At 45.5% G+C, this 18,473-nt stretch overlaps 1 protein-coding gene and 3 non-coding genes across 5 annotated transcripts; 2 read left to right on the top strand and 2 right to left on the bottom strand.

The window, feature by feature from the left end:
* Nucleotides 1-5,210: 5,210 nt before the first annotated feature.
* On the bottom strand, nt 5,211-18,336 carry LOC134284098 (WD and tetratricopeptide repeats protein 1-like). Of its 2 annotated transcripts, none has more exons than XM_062842385.1 (8): nt 18,183-18,336; nt 17,083-17,804; nt 7,245-7,484; nt 6,933-7,183; nt 6,576-6,864; nt 6,401-6,513; nt 5,931-6,231; nt 5,211-5,861 (listed from the first exon to the last, which is right to left on the bottom strand). In XM_062842385.1, the coding sequence occupies exons 2-7, from the start codon at nt 17,776-17,778 to the stop codon at nt 5,937-5,939; spliced, it is 1,884 nt and encodes a 627-aa protein (XP_062698369.1). In that variant the 5' UTR covers nt 17,779-17,804; nt 18,183-18,336; the 3' UTR covers nt 5,211-5,861; nt 5,931-5,936. The 2 variants fall into 2 exon arrangements, with proteins under 2 accessions (XP_062698369.1, XP_062698370.1); XM_062842386.1 differs by lacking the exon at nt 18,183-18,336 and adding an exon at nt 17,864-18,130.
* Nucleotides 7,568-7,638, top strand: Trnag-gcc (transfer RNA glycine (anticodon GCC)). Its single transcript has one exon. It is a non-coding gene; the product is annotated as a tRNA-Gly (tRNA).
* Nucleotides 7,820-7,891, bottom strand: Trnad-guc (transfer RNA aspartic acid (anticodon GUC)). The gene has a single exon. It is a non-coding gene; the product is annotated as a tRNA-Asp (tRNA).
* On the top strand, nt 16,968-17,039 carry Trnad-guc (transfer RNA aspartic acid (anticodon GUC)). Its single transcript has one exon. It is a non-coding gene; the product is annotated as a tRNA-Asp (tRNA).
* Nucleotides 18,337-18,473: the final 137 nt, after the last annotated feature.

Here is an 18,473-nt window from a genome sequence, read left to right as displayed (position 1 = left end):
ACACTTTTCACTTTTTCCTTCGAAATATGCAACGCGACCGAGATTTTTATCGCAACTGCCACAAACACGCGTCGAACAATGCCACTCGATCGCGATCCCCATCGCAACTCTCAGTTAAGGATGCCATCCACCAGCTGAAAAACAACAAAACGGCTGGTAAGGACGGTATCACAGCAGAACTCATCAAGATGGGCTCGGAAAAGATTGCCACCCGTCTGCACCGGTAGTGGTCAAGTCCTGGGAAACCGAACAGCTACCGGAGGAGTTGAAGGAAGAGATAATCTGTCCCATCCACAAGAAAGCCGATAAGTTAATGTTGGAGAGCTTTCGAGCGATCACCATTTTGAATGCCGCCTACAAAGTCCTATCCCAGATCATCTTCCGTCGTCTTTCACCTAAAGTAAATGAGTTAGTGGGAAGTTACCAAGCCGGTTTCATCGACGGTCGGTCGACAACGGACCAGATCTTCACCGTACGGCAAACTCTCCAGAAATATCGTGAATACCAGGCCCCAGCGCACTTCCTGTTTAAAGCTTTCAAGGCGCCATACGACAGTATCGACCAGTATGGAAAATCATGGACGAGAACAGCTTTCCTGGAAAGCTTACCAGACTGATAAGAGCAACGATGGGCGGTGTGCAAAGCAGCGTAAGGATTTCCGGTGAACTATCCAGTTCATTCTAATCTCAACGGATACTGCGACAAGTTGATGGGCTTTCCTGCCTACTATTCAATATCGCCCTGGAAGGTGTTATGTGACGAGCGAGCTCAAAAGCCGGGGTACGATCTTCATGAAATCCGGCCAATTCGTCTATTTCCGGATGATATGCACATTATTGCTAAAAGATTTGGAACGGTGGCAGAACTGTACACCCACCAACGTGAAGTAGCAAAGGTCGGACTGGATGGTGAATGCAGCTAAACAAAGTACATGCTGGTAGGTGGAACTGAGGGAGCAAGGACAAGCCTTGGCAGCAATGTTACGATAGACGGGGATGAACATTCTGGAAGTGGTTAAAGCTGGACGGATACGGTGGGCAGGGCATTTTGCAAGAATGCCGGACAACAACCCTGCTAAGTTGGTGTTTGCTAACCATCCGGTTGGTACAAAAAGGCGTGGAGCGCAGAGATCACGATGGGCGGACCTGGAGGGCTGCAGCTGCAAATCGAGTATTGTGGCGGCAAATTTTTGATTCAGTATTATCATAAATTTGATGTTGCACTAAATAAATGAAATGAATGGAGCAAATGTTCAAAACACCCAAAAAGCCAAAGAAGCTTGGCAATGTGGGGCAATGCAACCCAAGGCTACGCAGCGGACAATCCCAACGGAACGGAACAAACGATCATCATGACTGCCGAAACGATACCCCTTGGTCATGAGAATGGACGCATCAGGTATCAAGTTGATGGCAGACTGGGTGAAGTCCCTCCAGGACGTGACGATCTACCCCGGTACCAGGGCTGGCGATTGAAGTGGGGCACTAGCGACTGGTCCGAAGCAAGATAGCAGGAAGAAGGACAACTCGGTCATCATAGGCGAAACTACCGGGGGTGCCGGGGTTGCCAGGCACCCCCTAGAATTTTGAAACATTGCTGTGAGATATAGGGCGATGAATGAGGAATGGATGAACAAATTTTGTAGTTTCGCCAATGTCGGTCATGAGGTGCGAGTGCGAGAGAATTGGGCCAGGGCTGAAAATCATCTTCGATCGACGACGACGAGAACGAAAACTAGGCAGTCATCGTTGCTCGTTTCACATCGGATGACTCATTTTAGCCAGCGAATAGTCGAGAAGGGCTTGCGTCGTGAATAAAACAGAATCTTCATTAGTTTTGTTTCGCTCTTCGTCCAATTGTGCCTAGCTGTTGGTTCGGTTCGATCAGGCTAAGGCCGGGGTGGCCTCTGCTGTACATAGTAGCCGTCTCCATTCCACTCGGTCTATGGCTGTTTGTCTCCAGTTCCGCACTCTGCGTAGGGTCCGCAGATCATCCTCCACTTGGTCGACCCACCTAGCTCGCTGCGCTCCACGTCTTCTTGTACCGGTCGGATGACTCTCGAGAACCATTTTAGTCGGGTTGCTATCCGACATCCTGATGACGTGATCCGCCCACCGTAGCCTCCCGATTTTCGCGGTATGGACGATGGTTGGTGCTCTCAGCAGCCGATGCAGATCGTGGTTCATTCGCCTTCTCCAAGTTCCGTCTTCCATCTGCACACCGCCGTAGATAGTACGCAACACCTTCCGTTCGAAAACTCCACGGGCGCGTTGGTCCTCTGCACGTAGGGTCCATGTTTCGTGCCCATAGAGGACGACCCGTCTAATCAACGTTTTGTACATAGTAACTTCATGTTACGGCGAATTTTATTCGATCGTAGAGTTCTGCGGAGTCCAAAGTAAGCACGATTTCCTGCCACAATGCGCCTCTGAATTTCTCTGCTGATGTCGTTGTCGATGGTCACCAGTGAACCCAAGTATACGAATTCTTCAACCGCCTCGATTTCATCACCGTCGATATTAATTCGGGCTGATTCCTCCCTGGAGCCCTTTGCCATCAAGTACTTTGTCTTCGACTCTTTAGTCGGATGTACGTATCCACCATCGTGTCAAATTTACGAGCTACAATATCAATATCATCAGCGAAACCAAGCAGCTGAACGGACTTTGTGGAAATCGTCCCACTCGTGTTAATCCCCGCTCTCCTAATTACACCAGCAATGTTGAACAGCAAACACGAAAGACCATCACCTAGCCGTAACCCTCTGCGAGATTCGAAGGGACTCGAAAGTGTCCCTGATACTCGAACTACGCACATTACTCGATCCATCGTCGCCTTGATCAATCGTATCAGTTTATCCGGGAATCCGTATTCGTGCATAATCTGCCATAGCTGTTCTCGATCGATTGTATCATACGCCGATTTGAAATCGATGAACAAGTGATGTGTGGGCACGTTGTATTCGCGGCATTTCTGCAACACCTGGCGGATGGCGAACATCTGGTCCGTTGTAGCGCGTTCACCCATAAATCCAGCCAGATATTGCCCCACGAACTCTCTTGCAATCGTTGATAGACGGCGGCATAAAATTTGAGAGAGAATCTTGTAGGCAGCACTCAGTAGTGTGATCGCGCGATAGTTCCCGCAATCCAACTTGTCGCCCTTTTTGTAGATGGGACACACGATACCTTCCATCCATTCCTCCGGTAATACTTCCTCCTCCCAAATCTTGGTAATGACCCAGTGTAGTGCTCTCACCAGTGCTTCCCCACCGTATTTTAGAAGCTCGCTTGGTAGTTGATCCGCTCCAGCGGCTTTGTTGTTTTTCAACCGGCCAACCTCCTCCTCAATCTCTTGGAGGTTAGGGGCCGGAAGTCTTTCGTCCTGTGCACATACTCCTAGATCTGTTACCACGCCACGTGAGATCTCGACCACCTCACGCTCGCTCGTGAGAATATTCCTGTGATTATCTCGGCACATGTCGGCTTGTGGCACAAAGCCTCTGCGCGAGCGGTTCAGCTTCTCGTAGAACTTTCGTGTGTCCTTAGCGCGGTACAGCTCTTCCATCGCTTCGTGATCTCGTTCTTCCTGCTGGCGCTTCTTTATCCAGAAGACTGAGTTCTGCCTGTTCCGCGCCTGTCTGTAACGTGCCTCATTCGCTCTCGTACGGTGTTGCAGAATCTCGCCCATGCTGCATTCTTCTCGTTTTTCAACTGTTCACATTCGTCGTCGTACCAGTCGTTTCTGTGATTCTGAGTCGCGAAGCCTAGTGCTGTAGCCGAGGTACTACCTATGGCGGATCGGATGTCCCACCAGTCATCTTCAAGTGTAGCTGCGCCAAGCTGCTCTTCCGTTGGTAGAGCCACTGCTAGCTGCTGCGCATAATCCTGAGCCACTTCTACGTTACGCAGCTGCTCGATGTTGAGCCACGGCTTTCGACTTCGACGCGTGATGATAACTGTCGAAAGTTTTGAGCGCGTGCATACAGCGACTAAGTAGTGATCCGAATCTATATTTGCACTGCGGTAGGTATGTGCGGACATTGGTTATATCCGAGAAGAATTCACCGGGTGGCTTTGTGGATATCTTTGCAGGGGAACAAGGTGCTTCGGAATACCATACCACGGGAGGCTGCAAAGTTTACGCATCGCTGGCCGTTATCATTCGAATCGACGTGCAGGCTGTTTCGCCCGATTACCGGTCTGTACATTTCCTCCCTTCCTACCTGCGCGTTCATGTCGCCGACAACGATTTTCACGTCACGCGGCGAGCAACCATCGTGTGCTTGCTCTAACTGCACGTAGAACGCTTTTTTCTCGTCATCGGGTCTCCCTTCGTATGGGCAGTGGACGTTGATGATGCTGTAGTTAAAGAAACGGCCCTTAACTCTCAACATGCACATCCTTGCGTTGATCGGCTGCCACCCGATCACACGTTGTCGCATCTTGCCCAACACTATAAATCCTGTTCCCAGTTCATTGGTGGTGCCACAGCTTTGGTAGAAGGTAGCCGCTCGATGCCCGCTTTTCCACACTTTCTGTCCAGTCCAACAAAGTTCCTGCAACGCCACGATGTCGAAGTTGCGGGGATGTAGTTCGTCGTAAATTATCCTGTCACATCCTGCGAAACCTAGTGACTTGCAATTCCATGTTCCAAGTTTCCAATCGTAGTCCTTATTTCGTCGCGTGGGTCTTTGCCGATTGTATCGAGTCGTATTTTCTCCTATGTTATTTCGCAATGGGGATTTTTACGGGTGGCTTATTGGGCCTACGCCAACACTCCTGTCTCGCCGGAGGGCCATCGTGCCAGTTCTGATTAACGTCCCAACCAACACTGGGACGACCACGCTGATGGGGCTACCACCTTGGATCTAGCTGGGCGTGATGCAGCATTTCTTACTCAGCCGCTGGATGCCAGAACAGACGCTGTTTGAGCCGCACCTCCTTGGTGAACAGACACTCGGATCGTACCTCCTCAATCTAGCTGAAGTCAGAAGGACAACAGTGCCCAGGCTGCGCTACCAGCTAAGCACACAACTCTTAGCTTGCGGTCTTTGTCATCGCTTGATCCGCGGAAGCATGAGGTAGGAACTTGTGAGGACCAGAGCTATGTTGGACGCTCTCCTTATCGACTCACCGTTTTGCAGCCCCCCGGCAGAAGTTTATCACTTAGTATAATGAAATTCGGATGATTGAGTACATTCAGAAATGTGTAATAGTTCAATGTACTTTATTATAATCCGGTACGTTCAACCGATAAGAACACGACGCTATTTTCATGAAGTAATTTTTCATCATCTGATTAGAATAATAAAAAAAACAAATTAAAGGATTTCAAACAAAAATGTAAAATATATTAAACTAATGTCAAATACGAACTAATCGTAAAAGATCGAAACCAAAATCACATCCCAAAAACATAAATCACAAAATTTTCCTGCATTCAATAGTAGTAGGTACTACACAACAGCATCTAACGTCACTTTCTGCCAGAACGGAGCAAACCGAAAATAATTGAATCCTCTGTAAACAGTTGCTGAGGATTCATAACGTTTTGGGTCACCTTATTTATAGCGTGCAATTCCTATTTTCTGATCTATGTACTACTACTATGTACTAACGGATGACAATTTTAACCGGTTTAGTGAGAAGGGTTATTTAGTATTGCGGTATAATGGTAGTAACAATCATGTGGGTTAATATAATTCATGGGTTCGTGGGCATGTAACGAATTTCAGATGCGTCACGTTCGGGGGTGGTCACTGGCGGCTCGGCACTCGCTCAGCTGTATAAAAATCGTACCGTTATAGCAAATAATTTAATAGTCCTACACTCGATCACATGGGTTGTTGGATCAGCAATCTGCAATTATTGCGCATTCAATGCTTCGAACATTATTCAATGGTAAAAGCTAAGTGAAATTATCCTCACCAGAAGCTAACTAGCTCGGCACATGGCCTGATCCGGGGCCAGCGTGTCGAACGGATCGGATTGCATGCGGTTCTGGTTCTCGTTGACGGTCCCGTCGACGACGTCCAGCCGGTGTTTGACGGGGACTTTTTCGAACGGTTGCGGCGACCACAGGCGGACCTCGTGGTCGATCCCGCTCGTGGCCAGCAGGCACTCGTACGGGTGGGGTTGCACACAGTTTACGATCAGTTCGTCCGCTTGGTAGATGGCGGATATCATTCCGCTGTCCCGTTCCCAGATGAAGAAATTGCCGTCGTCCGAGCTGGAACGAAATTGTGTTAAGAAGAAACATAATTCACAGAGGGACAGAGAGTGCAAACTTGTTCAAAACTGATAACAGGCAATGGAAGTATAATCGGAACCCTACAAAAGTATATTTCCTGATCTGTTTTTCGGAACATTCCCGGAAAGATTCTCTAGCAACTACTCACCCAGCCACGATGTAATTCGCATCACCAAAGTAGTTTGCCTCCTTGATATCTGTCTTAGTATTGAGATGACCGACAAATCGGTCCTCATAGTCTAGAGCAGCTGCCCGCCATGCCTGCAAATAGTACCAAACGATCAAACAGGGGGCCATTTCTCCGCAACCCGAAGCCTTCATACCAACTCATTCACCGAGTACTGATCGGCATCGGACTCCTGCGGTCGTTCCCGTTGCCGCTGGCGTTGCTTTTCCAGCTCGGCTTCGATGTCCTTGTCCAGCATTAGGACGCCGTGGTTTTTCGCATACGACGGAAACCGTTTGATCAGTTCGGCCAAACATTCGGATGCGTCCTGCAGTTGGCCCAGTTTGAGCAGAGCCCGGGCCAACCGGAAGTGAGCTTTGACGTAGTGGGGATCTAGGCGCAGAGCCCGCTGGCAATCGCGCACCGCTGCGTACACGTCGCCGAACCTGCGGGAGTGGAATAGTGTAATTACGGTGTTACTTTGCGACATTTTTGTGGAACAAGTGACCCATACCAATTCCTCTTCATGAGCGCCGTCGCTCGGTTCAGGTACAGTGCGGAGCAGTCCTTCTCCTGGGCCTTCCGGATGGCCAGAGTGTACTGCTGTATCGCCTGCAGATACTTTTCCTTCTCCAGGTTGGCGTTGCCTTCCTTCTTCATGTGTTCCACGTCCGGTGCGAGTTTGTGTTTGATTTTCTCGCCATTTTTCACTGTCGTTCCGTTGGTTCCGTTGATCGGGTCGGTGAACTTCGGCAGTTTAAGGAACTAAATGTTTAGAGAAACAATTTTTTTTATCATGCGACTAACATAAAACTAACTGTTGTACCGTGGGTTCCCGCGGGCGATTCAGATCGTACAGGTATATCTGCTCGGAAGCCATGTTGACCAACAGCTCGGAACCATCCGGGCTGAACGTCAGGTAGGTGATGGCTTTCTGGTTGAAGATGGAGTACACGGTGCCTTTGTTTCGGCTGAGGTGCCCCGGACAGTAGTACTGGACACATCCTTCCCGTGGGACGTTGTCCGTGTCATGTTCATTTGGTTTGGCTTCCACCACGGTGCTGAACTGAAAGGTGTTAAAAAGTTGTTAGTACATAGAATGTATCTTCTGCTGATGATATCATCAAGTTAACGTTATCATTATATCAAGCATCGGTGGTTCAGTGGTAGAATGCTCGCCTGCCACGCGGGCGGCCCGGGTTCGATTCCCGGCCGATGCAGTCATTTTTGTTTGTAATAACGTTAAGAACTCCACGTGTTCTTGGCACTCAACGGCTTAAACTGATTAGATTTCGCCTCAGATTTGCAGTTCAGCGAGATTGAGTTGTCTCAGTTAAAATCTAGATTTGTATGAATCTTGCTCATTTTTTTTAGCGTGTAGGTACCTAACTAAAAAAATATCTCCCCGACGGGGAATCGAACCCCGGTCTCCCGCGTGACAGGCGGGGATACTGACCTCTATACTATCGAGGATATGTACCAGTGCGTTCTATTTCATACTAGTCAATAGGTCCCTTCATTAATCTCATCACAGAGAAACAGACGTAACATTCTTCAAAAGGGCTCGGCGCATGCGACACCAAATGCTTGCAACAAACAAAAAATCAACGAAATGTTGCATTTTCAGCAGTATTTTGATAGAATCCAGCTGGTTACCAGTACAAATTGCTGGATGCTTAAGCAAATTGTGCTGATATTCAATGAATGCAAAACGGTGAGTCGATAAGGAGAGCGTCCAATATAGCTCTGGTCCTCACAAGTTCCTACCTCATGCTTCCACGGGTCAAGCGATGACAAAGACCGCCAGCTAAGAGTTGTGTGCTTAGCTGGTAGCGCAGCCTGGGCACTGTTGTCCTTCTGACATCAGCTAGATTGAGGAGGTACGATCCGAGTGTCTGTTCACCAAGGAGGTGCGGCTCAAACAGCGTCTGTTCTGGCATCCAGCGGCTGAGTAAGAAACGCTGCACCACGCCCAGCTAGATCCAAGGTGGTAGCCCCATCAGCGTGGTCGTCCCAGTGTTGGTTGGGACGTTAAACAGAACTGGCACGATGGCCCTCCGGCGAGACAGGAGTGTTGGCGTAGGCCCAATAAGCCACCCGTAAAAATCCCCATTGCGAATAACATAGGAGAAAATACGACTCGATACAATCGGCAAAGACCCACGCGACGAAATAAGGACTACGATTGGAAACTTGGAACATGGAATTGCAAGTCACTAGGTTTCGCAGGATGTGACAGGATAATCTACGACGAACTAAATCCCCGCAACTTCGACATCGTGGCGTTGCAGGAACTTTGTTGGACTGGACAGAAAGTGTGGAAAAGCGGGCATCGAGCGGCTACTTTCTACCAAAGCTGTGGCACCACCAATGAACTGGGAACAGGATTTATAGTGTTGGGCAAGATGCGACAACGTGTGATCGGGTGGCAGCCGATCAACGCAAGGATGTGCATGTTGAGAGTTAAGGGCCGTTTCTTCAACTACAGCATCATCAACGTCCACTGCCCACACGAAGGGAGACCCGATGACGAGAAAGAAGCGTTCTACGCGCAGTTAGAGCAAACATACGATGGGTGCTCGCCGCGTGACGTGAAAATCGTTGTCGGCGACATGAACGCGCAGGTAGGAAGGGAGGAAATGTACAGACCGGTAATCGGGCGAAATAGCCTGCACGCCGTATCGAATGATAACGGCCAGCGATGCATAAACTTTGCAGCCTCCCGTGGTATGGTAGTCCGAAGCACCTTCTTCCCCCGCAAAGATATCCACAAAGCCACCTGGAGATCACCCGACCAACAAACAGAAAATCAAATCGACCACGTTCTAATCGACGGTAAATTCTTCTCGGATATAACCAACGTCCGCACATACCGCAGTGCGAATATAGATTCGGATCACTACTTAGTCGCTGTATGCATGCGCTCAAAACTCTCGACAGTTATCACCACGCGTCGAAGTCGAACGCCGCGGCTCAACATCGAGCAACTTCGTAACGTAGAAGTGGCTCAAGACTACGCGCATCAGTTAGCAGTGGCCCTACCAACGGAAGAGCAGCTTGGCGCAGCTACACTTGAAGATGGCTGGAGGGACATCCGATCCGCCATAGGTAGTACCTCGGCTACAGCACTAGGCTTCGCGACTCCGAATCACAGAAACGACTGGTACGACGGCGAATGTGAACAGTTGAAAAACGAGAAGAATGCAGCATGGGCGAGAATGCTGCAACACCGTACGAGAGCGAATGAGGCACGTTACAAACAGGCGCGGAACAGGCAGAACTCAGTCTTCCGGATGAAGAAGCGCCAGCAGGAAGAACGAGATCGCGAAGCGATGGAAGAGCTGTACCGCGCTAAGGACACACGCAAGTTCTACGAGAAGCTGAACCGCTCGCGCAGAGGCTTTGTGCCACAAGCCGACATGTGCCGAGATAATCACGGGAATATTCTCACGAGCGAGCGTGAGGTGGTCGAGAGGTGGCGGCAGCATTACGATGAGCACCTCAATGGCGACGTTGCAAGTACCGAAGGTGGCGTGGTAACAGATCTAGGAGTATGTGCACAGGACGAAAGACTTCCGGCCCCTGACCTTCAAGAGATTGAGGAGGAGGTTGGCCGGTTGAAAAACAACAAAGCCGCTGGAGCAGATCAACTACCAAGCGAGCTTCTAAAATACGGTGGAGAAGCACTGGTGAGAGCACTACACTGGGTCATTACCAAGATTTGGGAGGAGGAAGTATTACCGGAGGAATGGATGGAAGGTATCGTGTGTCCCATCTACAAAAAGGGCGACAAGTTGGATTGCGGGAATTACCGCGCGATCACACTACTGAGCGCTGCCTACAAGATACTCTCTCAAATCTTATGCCGCCGTCTATCACCGATTGCAAGAGAGTTCGTGGGGCAATATCAGGCTGGATTTATGGGTGAACGCGCTACAACGGACCAGATGTTCGCCATCCGCCAGGTGTTGCAGAAATGCCGCGAATACAACGTGCCCACACATCACTTGTTCATCGATTTCAAATCGGCGTATGATACAATCGATCGAGAACAGCTATGGCAGATTATGCACGAATACGGATTCCCGGATAAACTGATACGGTTGATCAAGGCGACGATGGATCGAGTGATGTGCGTAGTTCGAGTATCAGGGACACTCTCGAGTCCCTTCGAATCTCGCAGAGGGCTACGGCAAGGTGATGGTCTTTCGTGCTTGCTGTTCAACATTGCTTTGGAGGGTGTAATAAGAAGAGCGGGGATAAACACGAGTGGGACGATTTTCACGAAATCCGTTCAGCTGCTTGGTTTCGCCGATGATATTGATATTATTGCTCGTAAATTTGAGACGATGGCGGAAACGTACATCCGACTAAAGAGTGAAGCCAGGCAAGGTGATGGTCTTTCGTGCTTGCTGTTCAACATTGCTTTGGAGGGTGTAATAAGAAGAGCGGGGATAAACACGAGTGGGACGATTTTCACGAAATCCGTTCAGCTGCTTGGTTTCGCCGATGATATTGATATTATTGCTCGTAAATTTGAGACGATGGCGGAAACGTACATCCGACTAAAGAGTGAAGCCAGGCGAATCGGACTAGTCATTAATGTGTCGAAGACAAAGTACATGCTGGCAAAGGGCTCCAGGGAGGAATCACCGCGCCCGCCACCCCGAATTCATATCGACGGTGATGAAATCGAGGCGGTTGAAGAATTCGTGTACTTGGGCTCACTGGTGACCGCCGACAACGACACCAGCAGAGAAATTCAGAGGCGCATTGTGGCAGGAAATCGTTCTTACTTTGGACTCCGCAGAACTCTACGATCGAATAAAGTTCGCCGTAACACGAAGTTAACCATCTACAAAACGCTGATTAGACCGGTCGTCCTCTATGGGCACGAAACATGGACCCTACGTGCAGAGGACCAACGCGCCCTTGGAGTTTTCGAACGGAAGGTGTTGCGTACCATCTACGGCGGAGTGCAGATGGAAGACGGGACTTGGAGAAGGCGAATGAACCACGAGCTGCATCAGCTGCTGGGAGAACCAACCATCGTCCATACCGCGAAAATCGGGAGGCTACGGTGGGCGGGTCACGTCATCAGGATGTCGGATAGCAACCCGACTAAAATGGTTCTCGAGAGTCATCCGACCGGTACAAGGAGACGTGGAGCGCAGCGAGCTAGGTGGATCGACCAAGTGGAGGACGATCTGCGGACCCTACGCAGAGTGCGGAACTGGAGACAAGCAACCATGGACCGAGTGGAATGGAGGCGGCTACTATGTACAGCAGAGGCCACCCCGGCCTTAGCCTGACCGGTAAGGTAAGTAATTCATTAAATATTAGCTTCAATCAGTTATGCATTCTGCATGGGAAAATCAGCCAAATTTCTTGATATTTTAAAGGACGCAAATTCTTAGTGGAATTATGAAGAAAAACGCTTAACCCGATTTTCTTTTTACTTACAGGTATTCCACTAACACGCCCAGATTCATCATCATCATCAAATTTGCTGGTTATCTGACAAAAATTACAGACGATATACTGCCCCCACTCGCAAAACAGTCCCATATGAATAGGAAACCCAGCAAAGATGGGACTGTTATGCGAGTGGCGGCAGTATATGTAGTAGCTTAGACAAACAGAAGTAACTCTTAGTAAAAATTCATTATAAATTTCATCCGATGTCTATTTCATATCTTTACTCGTATTTGTTCGTTTATTCTAACCAAACATGTTTTAATCACTGCTAGCCACATGTATTCAGGCATCCCTGCTCGGCAAACTAGGGAACCTGTACTAATTGGTTGCGACCACATTTTATGGATAACTCGCTTCCATTGCTACTCCAAGAGAGTTTCATTATGGTTTTGTTACTACAACGCCATCCATTGTGATATACCATAACTATTGCTTTGAAAGAAGCTTGTCCTCTGCGGTCTGTGCGGATCGCAACCGCAAGAGGTATTCCAGAATGGAACTCGGGTCTGTTCAAGTTCAAAATATCTTTGGATAAGCCATTCTTTTGTATAGTTACGAATCTTCAGCTTCCGCCCGAGAATTATAGCTATATAATCGATTTAGTGGGCCCTAAAAAGATCTACTTACTTCAAATCTCCAGGAGCAAATGATTAAATTAAAAATTAATGTAAGCATGGATTTAAAATATAATTAATAAAATTTCAGCATTGAAGCTGACCACAAAAAAGGCTGCTCTCAATTCACCCTGGTTCTAAAGCATCTTAACAGACAGATACGCGTGTTTCTTTGGCTACAGTCGTAGCACAATCACATGGGTCAATAGGACACGATCGGTGAAGTACTAGAATTGAAGTAATGAGCTGAATTTTTGTATGGTGAGAAGGTCGATTCTCCGTTTCTGCAATAAAGTGGTTCAAAAAGCGTGGGTAATATGATTCAGGTGAAACTTCAACATATCCCATTGCAATTTTGCATACAAACTTCAGAGGCGCAAATCTGACGAACGAAGCATCGAACCAAGCCGCACTTGTTTATCCTGGCTTTGCTCACTTGCAAAAACAGGTAGCTTTTACAAATCGAGCAAATTTGTTTACTAATTTTTAAGATTGGTGCTCTGAAAGTCGTGAGTAGGGGTTCAAGTCGGCCATTGTGGCAGCCATATTTGTATCCTCTGAAGTTTCTCTTTCATTGCCTGATTTGATGCTGTTTGAGCAAAACTTTGGGAAACTGTGTTTTTTAAGTTGCAAGAAATGGAAAAACAACAACAGGGATACCCATAATTTTGCTCAAACAGCATCAAGTTAAGCAAGGAATCATCATAATACCTACGCTTTTTAATCCATTTCATAGCAAAAACGGAGAACTGATCTTCTCACCATACAAAAATTCAGCTCATTACTTCAATTCTAGTACTTCACCGATTGTGTCCTATTCCATTTGAATAGCATGGGAACCGACTAATAATTGTTACAGAGTGCCCCTTAATTGTGCAATGGTTGTTCCACTTCTTGCTCAGTGTCAGTTATCCCCTGGATTCTTCTTTCTAAGTTCAAAAGCTATTCGCTTCCCTAATTTCGATAACGTCCAGTTGATCAATGAACTGCAAATGTTTTACACGAAAGTTTTTTTTTTTTTTTTTGAAAAATAAGGTCGCAGAAATAGCTTAGTAAGAACAATTTGGAAGACATCTTCTCGGAAACGTTTCTGCTTATGACAATTCCGCTGATAACTAATGCCGTTGAAAGTTTTTCTTCCTTTTTAAGAAGAATTAAGACCTATCCTCGGCTATAATGGGCGAGCAAAGGCTGAGAAGGCTTATACTCATGACGGTAGAAAACCCCTTGTTTCATCATTTGAAAAAAAAAGTTTTATCAACGAAATCGTCGATAGATTCGCTTGTAGAGCGCAGTGCAGGTTCCTGCTGTTTTTCATTCACACTAAAGTTCTATGTGAAAACTTTGCACAGTCAGCTCTACGGGTCACAAGACGCATCTGTTTCATTTGGGAGAAATTCTATTTGGAATTTCAACAGAAATACCCATTCGAATAGTGTAGTATATAGGGTCTGGGACCATTTGGGAAGAGGGACCTATTTTGGGCACTTGCTGCTATAACTCAGTCAATTTCAAACCGATTGACATGAACATGGCTATATACTGTACGCATCTGATCGTGTTCCAAAAATTAAGTCAATCGGTTCAAAATTGATTGAGTTATATCAGCAAGTGCCCAAAATATTGTCGCGCTTATCTTTTATTAGAGTCCTGCGGCGGTCGTACGCTCGCAAGGCATACCGCCACATGACAGTCGCAAGGCAAAACAAAAGAAAGTGTTCCAAAAACAAAAGCACGTGGGTTTCGCGAAGTGACAGATGTTTTTGAATGTTTTTGTGACGAACGACAAGAGTGGCTCAGTGGAATGAGTGTTCTTGCTGTCAAACCCCATATACTGGAATTATATACTTTTAAATCTGGTGACACTGTTATGATTAGTGACTGTCGCGCTAATATCAGAAGCCAGAGGCAGATAATCGCCATATTCTGATTTTTCTTGAGAGGCATAATAGATCCTCCTGCCAAAATGGTTCCAGACCCTATATAAAATAAAGTAGTTCTTAAGATATGAATCATATGATACGTATCATTTATCTTGGCTCCAGAGTAGGATAGGTAAACGGATAATATACGTTCTCTCTCACCATACAAAAATTCCGCTCATCAATACAATTATTGACAAGTATTGACTCACCTGAATTATTGTCCAAATTGAATTTTTATGCTCCCAGCCGGCATCTACGTGAGAGAAATTTGTTTACAGCGGAACGTCATCATGCTGATTATGCAAAATATGGACCGTTAAATCAAATGATGTACACTTATAATCGGCATTGTGAAATGATTGACCTAAATATGACTAGAACGCAGTTGAAGAAACATTTTCAAAACATTCGAAATCGTAGAAGCTAAATAAAATAGCAGAAAGATGTGGCCTTTAATGATAAAAAACTGAGCTAATAACAATTATAAATATAAAATATGTATAAATAGATATTAAGCATGAAATGTATTGAAATTGGTCTACGTTTGATTGACGACAATAAATAAACAAATAAATAAACAAATATAGTACTTCACAGAACGTGTCGTATTCTACTGATATACATACACCGGAAAATTCTATAATTCAGCTAGAATATCCTTCATGAATGATACCCGATAGAAAAAATCAAATTGTCCCTGAAAAGGTTTGTTGTACTGTGATATGGTATGTGGGGGCAAGATGGGTCAGGGGGCAAGATGGGTCAGTACCGTTTTCAACCGTACTATTTATTTTTTGAATCTTTCTATAATTTTCCAAGATGAACGACGTGGATACACAAAAAAGTGATATAATGTTTTTAAAATTCTTTACGTTCCTTACGCAGAAAAAAAATAACATATTTTTTCGTTATACTCCTTATGCTATACATTCCATACAACTACGTGTAATGTGTAGACGGGGCAAGATGGGTCACCCTAATTTTTCGGTATGTTTGCATAGAAAGGCTATTATGTGACTTACATTATCAAAGCGACTAGATCGCTGAAAATTTGTGAAAATATTTTTAATATTTTTCTACAAAAAATATAAGTTTTCAAAGTTTTTTATGGCTACCTGAATAAAAATATTCTATTTCTGAGAATAATCCACCGATATGTTTCAACACTTCTTTCATGTAATCTGTACGTATGTGAAGCTTAGATGTATAGAGAAAAAATAGAAGATCTAGTATTTTTTGTTGGAGAAAAATCGAATTTCTGATAGCTGACCCATCTTGCCCCCGTAGAAATGAGGTGGGGCAAGATGGGTCATGTTTTGACAATTGTTTGTCAAGAAGCAGGTTTCAAACTGTATGACCTTTCTATACCCTTACGGGTATTCTTCGATATAACGTACCCTCGATATAGCGTACCCTCGATATAGCGAATTCGATATAACGTACATTTTGCTTCGATATAACGTACAACATCGAAAAAAAATATTTTTCCCACGAGTAACCCTTAGATAAACTACGAAATCACTCAAATCAATGTTTTGTTGCAGAATTAGCCTTGTTACCCAGAATTAACGCAATTTAGGGAAAAATTTTGTGTACGTTATATCGAAGCAAAATGTACGTTATATCGAAGCACAAAAAACGAAATTACTTTTTCGTCAAAACTCAAGTTTTTCATTATTGGTTTTGTGAATTTCACCGAAATCATTATTTGGGAATAATTTCACGTCGAATACATCAATACTAGCATAAAAAATATTAAATTTTTCTCTGCTTCGATATAACGTACACTTCGATATAACGTACAAAGAGAAAACTTTTTTGTACGTTATATCGAAGAGTACCTGTATATCATAGCTGACTAGTGTATCTGGAAGTCGTGATAGAAAACAGAGAAATGCTATTTATATTCAGAATGTTATAGGGATCCATTTCTTAGGTGACCCATCCTGCCCCCACTTACCATATTAGTTTTTAAGCTTTCCTTTTCTACCCCCTTTTCCAATAGCTATTTCGAAGGTTTTTGTCTGTATTTTCTTTCAATGTTGATTTGTAGTCGGTGTGTTATAATTACTAAATGTACTCTTGTCTAAAGCTATCGATGTAAGGAATGCCATATCACGATGAAAAAAATTTATGTATAAAAATGTGTTAGATAAATCTACGAAATAAATAAATAATAAATAATAAAATGATTCCGTAATGTCCTCTACAGATTTTTCAGTTGCAATATCTTTCTCCAAGAATACAATTCCGTAAATAATTTCAGCAGACATATCTTTAAAAATTATTTCACTAATGTTCACATTTAAAAATCATCAACAGACATCATGACAAAGACGCTAAATTTGCAACAAGCAGGCGCCTCAAAGCAATACACAATTAAATCGTCGACTAGCGCCTGCGTACGATCATCATAACACATTATAATTAGATTTCCAAATTCTTATCACGTCGCTTACATCACGCATAAACAAAGTGATTACGCACGCGTCCAATCGCGACAACAAAAGGAAATCGCCTATCCGTCACATATCCTCGATAGTATAGAGGTCAGTATCCCCGCCTGTCACGCGGGAGACCGGGGTTCGATTCCCCGTCGGGGAGGATCGCCTTTTTACCTCACAACCCCACCTTCCCACTAACTTACCTTCATCAACGACAACATCCGACGATCGTAGATCCTCGCGTAGCAATCGTTTGCTCCTATCGCCATCTGTTCCGGCCGGTGTGGATTGATGGCGATGCACTTCACCTCGGGCATTTCGTTGATGTGATTTTTCAGATTGATGAGAACATTAGCGTCGTTGGCCCGGCATGTGTGGGCCGTCCGCATGTCATGCTGCAGCACTCGGCCATCCTCCGCCGCGGACCAGAACAGATGGATCAGTTTCGGCGTTGTTGCCAGACGCTTTATCCGCTGGCCATGGCAAGTGCACTTCCGAATGGGAAATTCACCCCGGTTGATGTCGAAAACGTACATTTTGCAGTCCCCGGCACCGGTTAGCAGGATCGAATCGTTTCGCTTCGGCAGGAACTTGACCGAGAAAATGTTCCCTTCGTGAGGGGTCGCCAAATCCAGAATCTGCTTGTGGGTGAAGGGATCCCACAGCATCACGTGGAAATCGTCGGAAGCCGAGGCCAGGATGCGACCATTGGTGCTCCATTCCAGACAATTGACGCAACCGCTGTGCCCTTTTAGTTCCGCCTCTAGTTCGATCTTGTCGATGAACTGCGGTGCCGTTTTCAGTCGGTTTTTGAGGATGTGCTCGATGTCGCTGTAGTTGCGATTGAGCAGAATCTGTGCCACATTCGTCACGTTCGGATAGTTCAGCTTCCGCTTCATCGCGGATAATTCGGAGCGAATCTGGCCTGAAAAGAGAAATGCGTCAGTTGTTTCAATAAGACAGCTTAAACCACTTGATTGAAACCGAGTTATTGCGTAAAAATAACATCATCAACTCATCATTCCACTACCAGCTGCTTGTGTTATTGACAGATTATCTTGCCTAAACATAATTCTCTTTGTGTCATATTAACGCTTATCAGTTTAAAAGCAATACAATGGCTTATGTTAGTCCCGATGTATTTCGTATTTGTTATTCAATTTCTTGCACTAAAACCCAGGCTCAAACCAGAAGAGCAAGCTGCTTCGGAGAAAATACATCCGTCGTACAACTCCATCTCAAACAGTTAAATTAATGGCTCACGTTATCAAACAAGCAAGTAAGCCATCGTATAGATAATTACCTAGAATTGATGTTGAGGTTTTGTCCTTTTCAGCACGGAACTTTGCAAAAATATCAAGAATTTAATGAAAATTTTCTCCGAAATTCACTTTTCACTGCTGCTGCTGATGAAAAAAAACAAGTTTTTGCCTTTTGCTTTGATTTTGTCTGATCAATCTGTCATCATCGCAATCATCAAATCATCATCGCGCCTAACATTTGATAAAAATCTAACGCGCCCATTCACGTTCCTCATGAGTGAAGATTGACACCAAATATTGCTAATTTGAGAGAATAGTCTCATCTTAATCAT

The sequence above is a fragment of the Aedes albopictus genome, chromosome 3, assembly GCF_035046485.1.
Source record: "Aedes albopictus strain Foshan chromosome 3, AalbF5, whole genome shotgun sequence".
In the NCBI taxonomy this organism is placed as follows: Eukaryota; Metazoa; Arthropoda; class Insecta; order Diptera; family Culicidae; genus Aedes; species Aedes albopictus.
Note: the sequence above shows the minus strand (reverse complement) of the source record. Positions and strands in the feature narration are given on the sequence as shown.